Genomic DNA, 18,828 nt, shown 5'->3' on the forward strand with positions numbered 1-18,828 from the left:
ATGTAAGTGAACTGCCGGCTAGCCAAGTGGGTATGGCCGCCAGCGATTGTCAATGGGCGGGGCTAGCAGAGAGCCTCTGACGCTGACCTACCAGTGGGAGGCTAGTTCCGTCAGACACTCCTAGGCCAGCGTCATCGCGTGGAGACTTACGTGAGGACGCTGGCCTAGGAGTGTCTGAAGGAACTAGCCTCGCACGGATAGGTCAGTGTCAGAGGCGCTCTGCTAGCTCTGCCCATTGAGAATCTCTGGCTGCCATACCCACTTGGCTAGCCGGCAGTTCACTTACATATTTACTAAAGAGGGGGCAATATCTCAGCAACAGGAGGGGGAACGCAGAAGTAACAAACACCGCTGGACTCCGATACAGCGGCAATTTCGGGAGTCTAAACTAACTTTGTAGGAGCGAGTGACAGGTCCACGTTAACAATGTTCCACAAGAGGGACGGAGATTTTTTTATTTAAAAAAAACGTTCCAGTATATTGTCAAGAATGGTTTCAACTGTGTTGTAGCCCAAAACATAAGATTCATATAAACCAGGGGAATCCACAATTCAGCGTTACACCTTTGTAACATAAAAGGTCTTCTCACTTGTTTTGCTGATTTTGCCTCAGAGCAGCGATGCAGCGGCCCAGGGTATGAAGGGATGTATTAATATTTGTTGCTTCCTTTAGACGATCCCCAATTTTCTGATCTTTGCATCGTTCAGATCCAGCCAAATCACAGAAATTTAGTCTTTCAAAAGAAGAATGAAAGGGAAGGTAAAAATTAAATAAGCAACTACATAGATTTTATTTTACAAACATACTTGGCATTACATGAACTGAAATCACTACAATGAAAATCATTGTACTTACTCACTAATCTTTGGAGAAAAATCATCTTTGCCTTGCAAGTGTAGAATCCGAATGGAGAAGATGCTATGACTGGAAAATAGGTAGGAAAGATACAAAATCAAGATTTAACATCTAGTATTTCTGTACTTACCCGACACACACCTGTAATTCTAAGCAGGTAAGCACCACCTAACCTAGAGCAGTCTTGTTTTGGTAAAGGTTTTCTCTTACCTACGGCTAGAATTTTGGTTTAGGTGGGTGCTCGCGAAGCTTTGATTTTTTCTTCCAACCCTTAGCAACTTCCATGCCTCATCAGCACTCTGAACATTAATCCAGTTTAAATCTGTTGGAAAAAAAAACAAACTACTAAGTTTGCTTACCAATTTAATTAGCCAAGATGTAGAAAATACACAAAATAAAAAAAATCCTCGATTAACATTTTCCTCTCATTTGATCCTACCCTGCCACATATTACACTTAAAACTAGAGAAATTACAGCTAGAGCCCTCTCCTACTGCGCTTACCTGGCAATAAAACTTCAGGCACATGGAGGCTGGGGCCAGACAGACCGCAATATATTTGTAGCAAGATAAATAATTTGTTTGTAGCCATATTCTAATGCATTCCTATGGACAGTGATTTATTGCCCACTACGAGATAGAAAAAAAGTCTAGATGTCAGCTAAGATGTAACCAGTTGCGGAATGCCCATAGACTAAACGTCCAGGCGGTCCACACTTGCAAGGATGTCCCGGAACATCCTGCAGATTCAGTTTGCTGCTAACCGGCGGCATTTAGCTCCGTGATACAGCCTTCTTTAGACAGCAGTATCACAGAGCTTCACCCAGAGACCTATCAGCGTGGTTGCCAAGCATGCGATAGTGGGGACAGCCTGTCACAATGATCACAGAAACGTTAGTACACAAACTTTGTATCTTCTCTCTGGCAGACTTGGAGAGGAAGAAGAGTAATGTAAAAAACGCACACAATTTATTTTCTTTCAATATATTTTTCTAGCTCACATCTATCTCCTATATATAGTACAGTTTTAGGCTGGGGCTACACGGCGACTTTGGCCACGACACAGGTTACACGGCCAGACAGTATGTCCTGTAGCCTACATTGCAGGTAATAAGAGTCAGTCGCGGACTGAAAGTTGCTGCGACATGACAGTTGCAAGAAATCCAAACTGTCGTGTCACGGTTACCTGTAGGTTGCAACGTAAGGACATTGACTTTCATTACTTGTGCTGTAGGCTACAGGACATATCCAGGCCATGTGACCTATGTTTTGGCCAAAGTCACCATGTAGCCCCAGCCTTGGGGTGATTATACATGTGGCGTATTCGCGCAAGTCTGCAGCAGATTACAGTAAAAAGCAAATACCGGTAGATGAGATTTTACAAAATCTACATGCTGCAGGTTTTCAAATCTTCGATATGTGGTTAGATACCGGAGGGCGGGGAGGACGAGGTGTGATTTCCTAAAGAGTCATTTTGGGGGGGGGGGGGGGGCTGTTGGTGCTATGGCACTTCACAACATCTGTAATGGTCAAATGGTGCCAGTAAACCAGCTTTGGAAAAAATTGTTCGCCAAAAGACAGTTTGGGCTTAATTGTAAGCTTTGCCTGGGGTCCAGCGCGTAACAAATTAATACACATTTGGGATCGCTGAAGTTGCCAAAATGTGTGGTTGCCCAGTGGCATGCACCAGATGTCAAAACATCACCTAAATTCACTTCCCAATAAAGAGTGAGTGAGTGAGTGGGTGTGGGTGTGTGGGTGTGGGGGTGTATATATATATATAGGAAAGGGGGGGGGGTAAAGCTTATGGTCGAGAAGTGGTTACGATTGTAGTAGACTGTTTCAGGAACATGCTAAATATCCTGTATAAATACTGTGGGCAAGTTTTCTTCAGTTTACCTAATCGTTCGTTTCGTTTCTTTAAAAACAGGAGCCCACTGTAAAGACACACGGGCCTGATAATCATTCAACTGCTAGTTTCCAATTATTGGCCATATAAACAGGTCAGCGATTTGCTGACAAACAAGCGAATGCTTGTTGTTGGCTGATCACATCTTTTATGCAGTTTAAAAATGCACGTGGTGCTGACAATATGCACTGTTTGGGTCCCGAACGACTATATTAACGGTTGTTTGTCCCCGTACAGTTTGCATTGGCCTGTGTAAAAGGGCCTTTAAACAAGCGCTGATCGACTGGTTATATCGTCGATCAGTGCCAGTTATCGGGGGAATCTGCCCGTGTTAACCCAGCTTGTCTTGTTACCTTTAACATAGGGACTTCCATTCCTGTCCTCGCACAGCCTCAGCGTGGTTCGTTTGCGATTTGGGCCAGATGGCATTGGTTCCAATAAATCATATACAAATTCATTGTAAATTTCAAAGTATGACACCCAAATGGATATCTGCACATCAGCAGGGTCCTGGAGTGAAATTGCATCTTGAGGCCCCCAATGTGAAGTGGTCTCTGGTGTGCAGGCAAAAAGGATGAATGTTAAATTTCTGACATTAGCCTATATGTATAATAAATAGGAAGAGAATGAGTGGTACCTTCCAGCTGACTGCTTGTTTGGTTATCATGGTTTGTACAAGAGAGCCCACCAATGCCACTATCAAAGCTAATGCTAGTGCCAGCTCTTAGCTGAGATTCATTGTCGCCACTTTTCATAGGTGTGAAAAGTTGTTCCTGCAGAAATAAAAACATAAGCTTTGTCAAAAACTAAGTCTTCTCCATTTACCAGTTTATGGACATTGGTTTTAACTGAACTAACCTCACGCAAATTTGAAAGTACGGATATTTTCTTTATCTCCTCTTTACGTACTTGTTTACTGTCTAGCCAGATTACTTCATTTGAGAGAGGTTTGAGGTCAGAACTTTTGTACAGACGGTCTTGAACACTGTTGAAGATAAGGGATATGGAGCGAGGGAGAATGCCAGAATCCCTGCTGGTGCCTGAAAAAAAAAAAAAAAAATGAATACAAATTTATATATATATATATATATATATATATAAAATTTATTTTATTTTTTTTTAAAAACACGTTAAAAATATATTACAATATTAACCATCAATATTTCAAAACGAACTTGCCTTGTATAGTGTATGTTTTGCCCGAGTTGGTCACTCCGTACGTATACACCAGCCAGTTTTGCCCATTTAGGGCATCTTTTACCACATGCCTCATCGTTCCATCAAAAAACTGCTTCTGGTCAACATCTGGCCCAAAAATCTGTTGAAAACCAAAACCAAGGCATTGAAACACTACAACGTGACAAATACTTCATTAAACTGGGATGAATGTTTCCGTACCCGAGAAAATGTAAATTTGTGTACACTCTGTCCCTGCCCACGTTCAATGCTCTTCATTGCAAAAGAGTCTTTGGGAGCTTGCAAGACCAAAGTCTCCTGATTCTCCACAACAACACAACCCTGGAGGAAAAAAAAGAATATTTTTTTTTTTAAAAGGAAATCTGTCAACAGAATATTGCCTACCAAAAAGGCCCCTTCATTTGGTTGGCAATCCGAAACCCCACATATCTATTTTATGCTGCAATTCCAAGTAGCTTTTCGGAATAGTGCTTTTCATTATATGCAAATTAGCTACAAGTGCCACTCGGATGGGCCTCAAGTGCTTGCTTCCTCCAGACTGACTTTGCAAGGCTATGAAGACGTCACAGCACTAGTCACCCAAATCTCACGCTTGAGTCAGTACCTCAACTTCGGCGCATGCGCAGTACACTTCCTGCTGTGGAGCAAAGCATTTGCTAGAGAAAGAAGCGTACTGCAGATGCCAACCCAGATCGGGATTCTCAGCTACACTGCTCATTACTGCTATATAATGTCCTCCATGTTGCTGCAGCTTATATATGATAGATAGAGGTAGGAGAGCAGGATTCTCCTCTGTGTGTGTGCACTGTATAGAAGACATGATAAACGTTAGGCTCTGCCCACTAGTTCAGAGAAAACTAGTCACACAATGGCCAGAAATAGTGTGATTCATGTACACACACACACACACGACAGATTGTTCTGAAAAGTCACCTGACACATACTAATAAAATTTAAACAAAAAAACAAAATTCAATGCAATTGATTGAAGTCATCGTGCAAATTTCAGTTTTATCATTTTTTTTCGCGGTTTAGTCTTCAGGACGCAGATACAGTTGAATCCAATGGTAGAGCAGGGGACTGTATAGTCCCTGCTCTACCATTCACTATGTATCGCGGGACGTGAGGCAGTAATGTTATCGCGCCTGTCTGCGCCGAGCTGCACAGACCAGAGGGATCTCCTCCACTCGTCATTGGAACGGGGTTAGGAGAGTATGTATATTAATATTTTTATCAGGCACTATTGGGGATGTGGGGGCATTATACTGTGTGGGGGCAGTGTCAGGGGGTATATTGTATACAGCAGGTTCAGGAGATAAATATTTACTCAATAGTGTGGCATGCAAATACAGGGTGGGGCATGCAAAAAGGGGTGTAGCCTTTATAATAGTTTATTCATTGTAATAGAGGTTACGTGTTCAATTAATCTTGATTTACTTCATAATCACCCAGCCGAGAGAGAGAGAATAGAAAGAGAGATATACACACACAGTACTACCCACTGGCTTTGGAACATGTTATAAAAACTGTTTTTCCCCTTACCTGGTCTTTTTTCTCCAGTTCACCATCTACATACGGTCTAATTCGGACATATACCATAACTTTATCATTGCCTTCATTGGTTGATATCTGAAAGTAGGAATGCAACACGTGAATAAACCGTGAGAGCCTTTATTTGCATTAGAAGGGCATGGGGGGGGAGGGAATGAAATATCAATGTGTTTACACCAGCTTTCTGGCGTAAAAGTCACAAAATTTTTTGCGTCATAATCGGCCTTACATTTGCAACTGTTTCTTTTTCTTGCCACTTTCTGAAAGTGCAGCGAAAAGTGCCGGAAAGAAATTTAGCAATTTACTGGAGTAAGTTATGCCACAAATCTACTATACCTGCTTATAGTAGGCGCAGATTTGCCTCTCGCACGGACAGCCAAAAACGTGCCAAATACAGTATGTAAGTGCACCTCAAACTAATTTAAGTCAGGGAAAAATGCACCAAATATCTTAAGACTGACATCTGAAATATATTTGGCGCACGCCAATATATTCCCCCCACTATTCCTATTAAAACTAGTGACCGTATAATGTACCGCTGTCATGAGCTTTCATGATAACATAGATCCAATGCACTGAACGTTAGTAGCAGGATTATGCCAAATGACACTTGACAGGGTAAGGGTATGTGCACACGACCTATTTTCAGACATAATGGAGGCGTTTTACGCCTTGAATTACGCCTGAAAAGACGGCTCCAATACGTCTGCAAACATCCGCTCACTGCTTGCAATGGGTCTTACGATGTTCTGTTCAGACGGGGTGTAATTTTACGCGTCGCTGTCAAAAGACGGCGCGTAAAATTACGCCCGCGTCAAAGTGCAGGACACTTCTTGGGACATTTTTGGAGCAGTTTTTCATTGACTCCATTGAGTCAATACAGCTCCAATTACGTCCGTAAAAGACGCCGCGAAAAACGCAGGTACATGCAAAAACGTCTGAAATTCAGGAGCTGTTCTCGCCTGAAAACAGCTCCGTAATTTCAGACGTATCTTGCGTTTGCGTGTGAACATACCCTTACAGAGAGCATTCTCCAGTGGATAGCCTGGTCATGGTCATTGAACAAATTGGCATATGAACAGGTTTCTAAAAAAAAATAAAAAAAAAATTAAAAAAAAGAAGATCTAAAGAACACGGTCATACCAGAGAAGCCTGTCCTGGCGAGATGCAGGAAAAGTCACTGAGAAGATCTTTACGGATACCCGTCACGCAATCAGCAGCCGTAGATTCAAAGACTAGAGACTCATCATCAGAGAGCACACCAAGACCAGGAGAAATTACATTGCACGTCATGTTGGGAATCTTTATGCTTTTTCCTAAAAAAAAAAAAAAATGAATACAGCTCAAGGTCATAAGAAATATACGGTGGGAAGGAGACCATGTCCCCAATCACAGGCCACTTCTACATAAAGAACGTTTTATGAATCACCACAAATCTGTTTCGTACCCTCCTTACATAGAATTGTCTCTTGGGGGGGGGGGGGGGGGGGTAAAACACCTAAATACTGAAGAAAAATCCATCCAGGTTGAGATAGTCCCAGTCATCTGCATACTGTGCTCCCATTATAAAAAGTGTGGGAGCATGGTCCGTAAAATAAATAAACGGTACATGTCCTATTTTGTACGGAAGGTTTCAACAGCCCGGACACCATCCCGTAAATATACGGGAAGGTGACAGTCGGCCATAGAAATTAATGAGACTAATTGCGGACGAAATCTACAGTTGTGTGCATTGGGCCTTAATTGTGATCAATGCAATATACAGTGCTAAATGCAGCAGCCCCCTTTGGATTGTGATTAGGCACAGAACAGTATCCCATAGGATATAGTAAATGTTAGAGGGTTAAAACTTCCCCATGGCAGTCCATGTGGAAAAAAGTAAAAAAAAAAAAAAAAAAAAAGGAAGACACAAAAAACCATGCCTATTCCGCAATAAGAATGGATATGCTGCAGGTTTAAAAATCTTCACCACTGGCCAATTTTCGCATGGAAGATCTGCAGCATGTGGATGAGATTTGTTACGGTTTTCTGCTGCTAATATTCTGTCCGCAAAATCTGGGCAGAAAATCTGCAGCATGTCGGTCCCGTGTGAGCTCAATACTCCTTTTATTAGGAAAACAGCCTTTTCTGTTTGGGGGATTTAAAATGCTGCATACAGACTGCTTAGAATATAACCCCTATCTATCTTGAAAGTTGATATGCCTAGGGAACAAAACTGCGATACTACAGGACTGTCATGTTTGAGCCGCTCGCTTGGTGTCACTCCCTCGCGTCCATACCAAACATGTTTAGTCAAGATTTTAAAATAACGAAATCCTTACATAATGGGAATTTATGGTCTAAACAGCAACTGAACATTTCAACAGCTAGGTATTTTAGGCTGGGTTCACACAGAGTTTTTTGCTGGTGGAAAATCTGCCTCAAAATTCAGTTTTGAATTTTGAAGCACATTTTCCTCTGCCTGCACGCCGATTTTCGCTGCGTTTTTCGCCAATGGCTATTGAGCGCCGCGGGCATAAAACGCAGCGAAATACGCTTTCTCTGCCTGCCACTGAAGTCAATGGGAGGTCAGAGGCGTAAAACACCCAAAAGATAGGGCATGTTCCCTCTTTTTCCCACGAGCCGAGTTTTCCACTCGCGAGAAGAAGAAAAAAAAAAAAAAAAAAAAGCCTCCGCCTCCCATTGAAATCAATGGGAGGCATTATCAGTCATTTTTTGGTGCGGTTTCCGCGTAAAAAAACAAAAACTTCTCAAAAACCTCCGTGTCAACTCCCCCTAACACAGACACCAGACAGTCGTTATATCTTATGGTCTACACATATATTCATATTTGCTAAAATTCTAAGAGCCAAGGATGGACAAGATAGGATGGGCTTTAAGAAGCCACACAAATCCAGGGACCAGTTTTTTTTTTGGGAGGGGGGGTGGGGGGTGGTCATAAATAGCCCAAAGAGGGTAAGCTGACGAAGCATACTTTTGGGCATATTGGCTACCTGCGATTTGTCTAGCACAGAAATAAGGCCTCATGCACTTGACTGTACTTTTGAAGCTGCAAATTATCCGCATTTTTTGCGGATAAATTGTGGATTCATTCTTTTCTATGGCCCCACGGACACGACTGTGGTTGACACAGATTGGTGCAGGGTCGCGAATCCGGATGGCAAAAACTCAGGACAAGCCATTTTACGGTCCAGGTTTGCGGATTCACCGGTGAATTGTTGGGCATCGGTGAGTCCTGATGACACGGATGCGCAAGGGTTTTTAGTGGTCCGATTGACCACAACGGACCCGTGGCTTTGCGGACTGCAAAACCTACACGGTTGTGTGCATGAGGCCCAAGTGTATTCTTCTGCTGGTTATTGATGAGCACGGCTTTTTTCTTTTAGTTCATCGAGATTTGATCCTTCTCCAGGGACCATGTAACTTTTTTTAAAATAAATAATTCGGTACGGTTTTTATTGAAATTTTTAGCATCGTTCAGTAGTTCATTGGGAACCGAGCGGCCAGCATATATTCCCCGGGCCACGTAATGACAGCAGTGCTGAAAAGTCCATGAGTTTGGAATTCGTCCACTATGGCATAAACTATCACAAAAAAAGGAGAGGTAATACAGCGACCATGCAAAGGGCATATACAGTTTGGCTGGGTTCACACGACCTATTTTCAGACGTAAACGAGGCGTATTATGCCTCGTTTTACTTCTGAAAATAGGGCTACAATACGTCGGCAAACATCTGCCCATTCATTTGAATGGGTTTGCCGATGTACTGTGCAGACGACCTGTAATTTACGCGTCGTCGTTTGACAGCTGTCAAACGACGACGCGTAAATATACAGCCTCGGCAAAAGAAGTGCAGGGCAGGGCACTTCTTTGGAAGTTTTTGGAGCAGTTTTCTCATAGACCCCAATGAAAACAGCTCCAAAAACGGACGTAAAAAACGCCGCGAAAAACGCCGTTTGCTCAAAAAACTTCTGAAAATCAGGGGCTGTTTTCCCTTGAAAACAGCTCCGTATTTTCAGACGTTTTTGGTCACTATGTGTGCACATAACCTAAATTGCACAATTTTATATTTCAACAAATGTTCTAGAATTACAAAGACACAAAAGAGAATACATGACTCCTAGATAAGGCTTCATTCACATCTGCGTCAGGGCTCCATTCTGACGTTCCATCGGAGCTTTCCGACAGAACGGAGCCCCACTGATACAAACCAAAGTGGACTACGCTAATGATTCCATCAAATCATTTGCACAACGGAGACAACCGGAAACCATTGAAATCAATGGTGATGGAGACGGAAACTAGGGTTTCCGTTTGTGTCAGTCAGGGCTCCGTTCTGACAGAAAGCTCAGATGGAACGGAGCCCTCACTGAGATGTGAGCGAAGACTAACATCTTTGACGATGGACAAGAGGTCTACTTTCAGAAAATAAGGCCGATCTTAGGACTTCGCACTCCAATTATGGTTCACAAGACAGACATTTATCACGAGGCAAAACAGTCCACTCATCTCTGGGGATATCTATTGTTATATGAAAAGAATAAAAATCCGGGGGTTCATGGGCTACTTTTTGCCCAACAGCAGGACAAAAAGTCATGATTGGGAACTCCTAATAAAGTAAATGCCCCCTAGAAGCATTTGTGAGAAACCCTCTACCACCTTCAGCATACAGTAGTGCACGCAACACAATTTGGGAAAATTTTAGGGCTTATACACACAGTGTTTTACTAGCGTATACATGAGGAAGCTGCACAGCCAAGCCATATTTCCCGATTTCATAGGATGACATTTGATCTTGTCGTTGGCATGGCTGTGTGCATGCAGCCTAAAGAAAGGACTTCAGGTGGACAAAAACAGGGCTCTGTACATTTAGTGCCAAGAACAGGATCAGATCCAGTCATGATAAAGCAGGGAAACCTTTCCTAGATTTGATCTCGTTATTATTGGCACTAAATATATAGCTCACATCTTGAGTATAGTCCTTCTACTACTCTTTTATATCCACTCAGTTTTAGCTTGAAAAAAAAGAAAGAAAAATAAATCTCAAAAAAACTGCACTTTGTGAAGAGGGTCATAAAAGTGGTAACGCAGTACAAGCCGCTACATTTCTAAATACCACCTATCACCTGGTATTTACTCAGGTATGTTCCAAGAATATGTCTAAGGCCCTGCTCACACGGACTCTTTGGTGCATTTTTCATGCCGTTTTTAGGCCACGGCCATTGAGCGCCGCGGGCATAAAAAACGCAGCGAAAACTGCATTCTCTGCCTCCCATTGATGTCAATGGGAGGTCAGAGACAAACGCCTGAAGGGCAATAACGCTTTTTCCTCACAAACACCAAAAAAAACCTCAGTGTGAACAGTGCCTAAACGTATATTTAGTAAAAAAAAAAAAAAAATTATTTAAAAAGGGGATGTTCACATTCAGCTGTACAACCAAAATAATGCTTTTGTATCTCTGCAGCCACTATACCCACATCTGGATGAAATTTACCTTCGGCCTAGGAGAAGGAAACAGCCGACGGTGAAAGTCCCCTTTATCAGTAAACCATTCACTTCAAGAAATCATCATCCACCTACCGTCTATCGGGCTTGTCCACACACAACGGAATTGCTGCAGAACATTTCTGCAAAAATTCTGTTGAAATACGCAGACCGAGGCAAAAAATGCACCATTTCCTGCGGTTTTTACAGCAGAAAATGGTGTGTATTTTGCTGCGTTTTCCCAATGTTAGGTGTTGGAGACATCGCTGAAAAACGCAGCAGTTCAGTCCACTTTCCGCAGCAGGAATTGTCATACTGCGGTCCGAAAAATACGCACCGCAGGTCAATTTCTGCTTGGAATTTTTACGCAGCATTTGGATGAGATTTGTTAAATCTCACCAATATGCTGCTAATGGATTCTGCTGCGTTTTTTTCTGTCTGAAAATTCCAGACAGAAAAAAACACTGCAATTCCACAGCTTGTGGACAAGCCCTTATAGTGTGTCATTTAGTTTACTTCTACAGAAGAAAGGATGTAGGTAAGTTATAACTTTCCTTAGAGAACATGTCCATCAGTCCGGTTCAGGCATACTGAGCTAGTAAGGCGCTGTGTGTGTGTGTGTGTGTGTGTGTGTGTGTGTGTGTGTATATATATATATATATATATATATATATATTATATTATATTTTATTTATTTTTTTTTTATTTTTTTTTACACATACTAAACTTGAGGTTAAAGTGTAGCTAAATGTTTGACAAACTTCTGACATGTCCTAGTGACATGTCAGAAGTTTGTATTGGTGCGGGTCCGAGCACGGAGACCCCCACCAATCGCTAGAATGAAGCAGCTGAAGTGTCCGTGTGAGCTCTCAGCCGCTTTGTGTCTGTTCGGGTTTTTCCGTAAATAAATGTATCGGTGTACAGACTCAATAGAAAGTCTATGATCCCGTACTCAGATACATCGGCTTTCCGGGAAAAGACGAACAGAAACGAAGCGGCTGAGCGCACACCCGAGTGCTTCAGCTGCTTCGTTCTAGCGATTGGTGGGGGTCTCAGTGGGAGGCAGAAAAAATAAAATCACTGCATTTTTTGGTGCACAGGCCTCAATGGCAGCAGATGAAATACACCATGGCAAAAGAGCGCAGGCTTTTCTGCCTGCAAAATACCCCATGTGAACTAGGCCGTTTAGTGCAGAAAATTTCTGCAGTACGACATTTATTCAAATCATATCCACTTTGCAGCTTCTGTATTCCACGCGGTCAACAAATCCATCCGGAAAACCAACAGCAGATCTGGTGTAGCCTTACAGTAATGACATGCCATTTATCAGTGGAGTTTCAATTGATGGGGTCCCAGCGATCACACAAAGGCTATGTTCACACTGAGTATTTTGGGGGAGGAATATCTGGCTCAAAATTCCGTTTGGAACTTTGAGGCAGATATTCCTCTCCCAGCACGCCGATTTTCGCTGCAATTATCACGCCGTTTTTCGCCCGCAGCCATTGAGCGCCGCGGGCATAAAACAGCGAGAAATACGCTTTCTCCTGCCTCCCATTGAAGTCAATTGGATGTCAGAGGCGGAAGCGCCCGAAGATAGGGCATGTCGCTTCTTTTTCCCGCGAGGCAGTTTTACTGCTCGCGGGAAAAAGACGCCGACGCCTCCCATTGAAATCAATGGGAGGCGTTCTCGAGCCGTTTTTGACGAGTTTTGCGACGCGGTTTCCGCGTCAAAAAACTCGGCAAAATACCCCGTGTGAACATAGCCTTACATCTCAGCCCCCAATACACCATTAACGTTTTCAAGGATTACCAACAGCACAGCCACATCACATCTTTACAGATAGGCTAGTAGTCACAGAATAGCGGTCAGCCCATTGGGGGAAGTGGTTGTCACATGACTGCGAATGTAACACATACAAAAGCCCAAACCACAAGGAAAGATTTTAATCATTCACAATAACTACTGTAATATACATATATACATACATATCAGCCTGTAAACAAATGTAAAACCTGACCAGCTCCATAGGGACTGAGGCTTCCTTTCCAATGGGGCAAGTCACAAATCTGTAAAGGGACGGAAACCTCTGGAGCTCACATGATAACACGCTTCATGTTTCACTAGATCGTAGGACATGTCCCTAAAACAATAAACTCATTTCAGTATCTAACATCGCTAGTAACAGAACACCGCCTATATGAAGAGGAAGCGACATCACTATGTGGCCACTCCCGTCACGCATACATAGGTAACCGTCTTCTGCCAACCTCAATACCCCGGTGCCCGCACTTACCTACCGGTACTCGGACCAGCTAGCTACCTCTACGCTCGTGACCGACCGACTGTTACTAACTGCACTTTCAAATCAGGCGCTGCGGCTTCTAGCCATTTACAATGAACTATGTGTGAGTCAGCCAATCACAGAGCGAGACGTTCTGAATTGTCCAATGAGAACAGGAACCAGTGCAGACGTCCTGCCTTACTGGGAGGGTTCGTTCGCCCACACAGGCTGTGAACGTCCCTTCTTCCTGCTCAGGGTTTACGTTTACATGTCCCGTGAGAAAATGGCGCGGTTTTGCGGAAATAGCTGAAAAAACGCATTTTGATGGCGAAGTGTGAACAGCATAAGCCGTTTTGAGCAGTTTTGGTCTTTGTTTCGGCGTAACGACTTCTACTTTCGAATATAGATTAAGGGTATGTTCACACGAGGTCATTACGTCCGTAATTGACGGACGTATTTCGGCCGCAAGTACCGGACCGAACACAGTGCAGGGAGCCGGGCTCCTAGCATCATAGTTATGTATGACGCTAGGAGTCCCTGCCTCGCTGCAGGACAACTGTCCCGTACTGAAAACATGATACAGTACGGGACAGTTGTCCGGCAGCGAGGCAGGGACACCTAGCATCGTACATAACTATGATGCTAGGAGCCCGGCTCCCTGCACTGTGTTCGGTCCGGTACTTGCGGGCGAAATACGTCCGTCAATTACGGACGTAATGACCTCGTGTGAACATACCCTAGGGGTAAAGCCCTATGGAGCGACAGTGGCCCGACCGTTGCCGAAAATTGTTTTGTTAGTTTCTGGGAAAACTGGTTCTGGTTACCTGCAATATTGTTTTTCGGCCGCATCACAGCTAGGCTAAAGGGTATGTTCACATGGCAAACGAAAAACGGCCATAAAACACAGAGCTGTTTTCAAGGGATAACAGCCCCTGATTTTCAGCTTTTTTTTAACCCCTTCAGGACACAGCCTGTTTTGGCCTTCTGGACACATGATTTTTTCAAATCTGACGTGTCACTTTAAGTGGTAATCACTTCGGAATGCTTTTACCTATTCAAGCGATTCTGAGATTGTTTTCTCGTTACATATTGTACTTCATGTTAGTGAAAAAATTTGGTCCATAAATTCAATATTTATTTGTGAAAAACTTCAAATTTTAGCAAAAATTAGCATTTTTCTAAATTTAAAGAGGCTCTGTCACCAGATTTTGCAACCCCTATCTGCTATTGCAGCAGATAGGCGCTGCAATGTAGATTACAGTAACGTTTTTATTTTTAAAAAACTAGCATTTTTGGCCAAGTTATGACCATTTTTGTAGTTATGCAAATGAGGCTTACAAAAGTACAAGTGGGTGTGTTTAAAAGTAAAAGTCCAAGTGGGCGTGTATTATGTGCGTACATCGGGGCGTTTTTAATACTTTTACTAGCTGGGCGCTCTGATGAGAAGTATCATCCACTTCTCTTCAGAACGCCCAGCTTCTGGCAGTGCAGACACAGCCGTGTTCTCGAGAGATCACGCTGTGACGTCACTCACAGGTCCTGCATCGTGTCAGACGAGCGAGGACACCGGCACCAGAGGCTACAGTTGATTCTGCAGCAGCATCAGCGTTTGCAGGTAAGTAGCTACATCGACTTACCTGCTAACGCCGATGCTGCTGCAGAATCAACTGAAGCCTCTGGTGCCGATGTGTCCGACACGATGCAGGACCTGTGAGTGACGTCACAGATCTGCACTGCCAGAAGCTGGGCGTTCTGAAGAGAAGAGGATGATACTTCTCATCAGAACGGCCAGCTAGTAAAAGTATTAAAAACGCCCCGATGTACGCACATAATACACGCCCACTTGGACTTTTACTTTTAAACACACCCACTTGGACTTTTGTAAGCCTCATTTGCATAACTACAAAAATGGTCATAACTTGGCCAAAAATGCTTGTTTTTTAAAAATAAAAACGTTACTGTAATCTACATTGCAGCGCCTATCTGCTGCAATAGCAGATAGGGGCTGCAAAATCTGGTGACAGAGCCTCTTTAAACGTATTTGCTTGTCAGGGTATGTTCACACGGTAGTGTCTTTTAGGAGAAAACAGCTCCGGCATTTCAGACGTAATAGCAAAAGCAGGCGTCTTTCACTGCGTCCATTACGGACGTAATTGTAGCCAATTGTGTCAATGGAAAACGGCTCGATTTACGTCTGAAGAAGTGACAGGCACTTCTTTGACGCGGGCGTCTTTTTTACGCGCCGCCTTTTGACAGTGGCGCGTAAAAAAAATGACCGTCGGAAAAGAACATCGTAAGACCCATTCAAATGAATGGGCAATTGTTTGCCGACGCTTTTGAGCCGCATTTTCGGACGTAATTCGGGGCTAAAACGCCCGATTTACGTCCGTAAATAGTGTGCGTGAACCCAGCCTTAAACGGATAGTAATACCACACAAAATAGTTACTAATTAACATCCCCCATATGTCTACTTGTTTGCATCATTTTTTTTCACGTCCTTTTATTTTTCTAGGGCATTACAAGGCTTAGAACTTTAGCAGCAATTTCTCACATTTTCAAGAAAATTTCAATAGGCCATTTTTTCAGGGACCAGTTCAGTTCTGAAGTGGCTTTGAGGGCCTTCTATATTAGAAAGTTCCCATAAATCACCCCATTTTGAAAACTGCACCCCTCAACCACATTCAGAAAGTATTTTAACCCTTTAGGCGTTTCACAGGAATTAAGGCAAAGTAGAGCTGAAATTTACAAATTTCATTTTTTTTTGCTGAAATTAATTTGTAATAAAAAAAAATCTGTAACACAGAAGGTTTTACCAGAGAAATGCAACTCAATATTTATTGCCCAGATTCTGCAGTTTTTAGAAATATCCAACGTGTGGCCCTAGTGTGAAAACGGACTGAAACACTGGCCTCAGAAGCAAAGGAGCACCTAAAGGATTTTGGGGTCTCCTTTTTTTAGGAATATATTTTAGGCACCATTTCAGATTTGAAGAGGTCTTGTGGTACCTAAACAGTCGAAGCCCCCAAAAGTGACCCCATTTTGGAAACGAAACACATCAAGGCATTTCTCTAGGGGTATAGTTTGCATTTTGACCCCACAGGTTTTTTTGCAGAATTTAGTGGAATTAGTCTGTGAAGATGAAAATCACCTTTTTTTCGGTGGAAACATAGAATTTTTTAATTTTTACAAGGAATAACGGAGAAAAAGCACCCCAACATTTGTAAAGCAATTTCTCCCGATTACGGAAATATCCCATATGTGGTCATAAACTGATGTTTGGACCCATAGCAGGGCTTAGGAGGGAAGGAGCGCCTTTTGGATTTTGGAGCGCAGATTTTGCTGGATTGGTTTTTAGTGCCATGTCGGGTTTGCAAAGCCCCAGAGTGGAAACCCCCCAAAAGTGACCTTATTTTGGAAACTACACCCCAAAGAATTTTAGGGGTATAGTGAGCATTTTGACCCCACAGGATCTTTTTTAGAGCTACGGTGACCAAAAAACAGCGATTTTGGCGCTTTCAATTCTTTATCTCTTACAGCGTTCACCCTGCAAAATAAATTTGTGCGGGTAGGGCGTTTTTAGAGCTGTTTTTCTATTGAGCCAATGAAAAACTGCTCTAGAAGTGACATGCACTTCTTTTTTGGGGATTTTTTTTTACACCCCGTTTTTTTCAAACGCCGGTATAAAAAAACCGCCCCGTCGGAACGAAACTACGTTTTTACCCTTTCACCTATGACAGCACCCCTGGAGAGACGTCCCATCCGCTGGACAGGAAACCTGAGGATATAAAAATGGACACACCTCTCCACACACCCAGTCAGGTTTCCTGTCCTCCTGATGGAAGGATTGTCCTGAGGAAAAGCATTTCTCCCGGGGTTGCAGACCCCCTAGAAAGGTCTCACCTTATTCCACTAGGGGTGCTCTGGAAGGTATAAGTCTCCTTTGGAGGGAGCAACCTTGAGTCTGGTACAGGTACTCCCTCCTCTCCCGGTCCATCACCTCCCTCCTGCTGCAGCAAAAGGAGGTGGTTTAAGGCCCACACTGTGGGCCTTCCTTTGGCGGGGAGCGGATTCCCGGGGTCCCGTTCGGCTCTGCGAGACCATGCCCAGCGTTAGCGGCTTTCCGGCGCTCTCACTGGCACTTCCGGTAGCCGCGATGCGTCACTTCCGGGCGGTGATGCGTCCAACACTCCAGGGGGCGGTGTTTCGGTGACCCACGTGGGGAGGAGGGGTTCCAGCGTCCGGAGCCGAGGGCCTCCCAGCCAATCCATGGCCTATTTAGGCCAGAAACAGCAGGAGCTTCGGCTCCAGTCTTCTTCCTCCATTATGGAAACACCAGGAGAAGCGCCAGGATGCACTGACCGCTCGGATGCCAAGTCCTCCAGTCCGGTACTTGAGGACGCCAGGAATATGGGGCAAGATAAAAAACCCACTTCCTTACCTAATACTGTTCCCTTTCTCTTGTACATATGTTTAGGCCTGGGATTGTCCTAGGAAAAAACAGGATAAGGCTCATAACAAGGAATGTGCGATATGTAAAAAGAAACTCGCATCATCCTATAACAAAAGGCTCTGTCAGAAATGTTTAGACAACATCATCCCAGAAGAGTCTACAAACTTAGCCACAAGTATCAAGGATATTGTAAGGGCTGAAGTTAGGAACTCACTAAAGTCTCTTAAGAGGAAAAGAGATCCTCCGTTTGCCTCTTCTAGCCGGATGGATTCTGATTCCTCAGCTGAAGAGGATCCTCAACTAGGTGAAGAAGGGGAGTACAGCTCCATTGATTCCTCAGGTGAGGATGAGGGAGAAAGGAATCTGTTCCCAACTGAGGACATAGACCTACTCCTAAAGACGGTTAGGGCGACTATGAATATAGATGATCCTAAAGAACCTCGGTCCGTCCAGGACATAAAGTTTCAAGGCCTAGGACCTAAGAAAAATAGAACCTTTCCTATCCATAGAAACATATCTAACCTCATTAAAAAAGAATGGAAAAATCCTGATAGGAAAACAAGTATTCCCAAATTTCTCAAAAGGAAGTATCCTTTTGAGGACGAGGCATGCAAGGACTGGGACAACATCCCTAGACTTGACGCTCCAGTAGCCAAGATATCAAGGAAACACTCCCTTCCCTTTGAAGATCTAGGCTCCTTGTCTGACCCTATGGATAGGAAGGCCGACTTCTACCTTAAAAAGACCTGGGAAGCCTCTACGGGGGCTTTTAAACCAGGCATTGCAGCCACTTGTGTGGCTAGATCCCTGAAAATCTGGCTCGCACAATTGGATTTACATTTAAAAGACAAGACCCCTCGGGATCAGATCCTAGCCTCCCTTCCAACACTTTCCAAAGCCGCAGATTTCTTGGCAGACGCCTCAGTAGATGCTGCACGCCTTTCTGCCAGATCAGCGGCCCTGTGAAATTCTGCTAGACGAGATATCTGGCTAAAAACCCGGAAAGGGGACACCGGATCCAATATGGAAGCTGTGTGCTATTCCCTGCTCACTAGATTGCCTTTTTGGGCCGCCACTTGATGACCTGCTGGAAAAAGC

At 43.6% G+C, this 18,828-nt stretch overlaps 1 protein-coding gene across 6 annotated transcripts in view; it reads right to left on the minus strand.

Annotated features, from left to right (window-relative positions):
* Positions 1–18,828, minus strand: part of KIF20A (kinesin family member 20A) — a 42,722-nt gene that overhangs the window by 12,425 nt on the left and 11,469 nt on the right. For 2 of the 6 annotated variants that reach the window (XM_075856757.1, XM_075856751.1), the window contains exons 1-11: positions 13,292–13,390; positions 6,655–6,827; positions 5,503–5,589; positions 4,162–4,281; positions 3,943–4,081; positions 3,622–3,803; positions 3,401–3,536; positions 3,117–3,317; positions 1,066–1,177; positions 856–924; positions 590–733 (exon numbers count right to left, since the gene is read on the minus strand). In XM_075856757.1, coding sequence (XP_075712872.1) covers positions 590–733; positions 856–924; positions 1,066–1,177; positions 3,117–3,317; positions 3,401–3,536; positions 3,622–3,803; positions 3,943–4,081; positions 4,162–4,281; positions 5,503–5,589; positions 6,655–6,804 — 1,340 coding nt within the window. In that variant the 5' untranslated portion in view covers positions 6,805–6,827; positions 13,292–13,390. Of the gene's footprint in view, positions 1–589; positions 734–855; positions 925–1,065; positions 1,178–3,116; positions 3,318–3,400; positions 3,537–3,621; positions 3,804–3,942; positions 4,082–4,161; positions 4,282–5,502; positions 5,590–6,654; positions 6,828–12,983; positions 13,143–13,291; positions 13,391–18,828 lie in introns of those variants that run through there. The other 4 variants (XM_075856755.1, XM_075856754.1, XM_075856753.1 and 1 more) reach the window with 3 other exon arrangements.

The sequence above is a fragment of the Rhinoderma darwinii genome, chromosome 3 (assembly GCF_050947455.1).
Source record: "Rhinoderma darwinii isolate aRhiDar2 chromosome 3, aRhiDar2.hap1, whole genome shotgun sequence".
Taxonomy (NCBI): domain Eukaryota; kingdom Metazoa; phylum Chordata; class Amphibia; order Anura; family Rhinodermatidae; genus Rhinoderma; species Rhinoderma darwinii.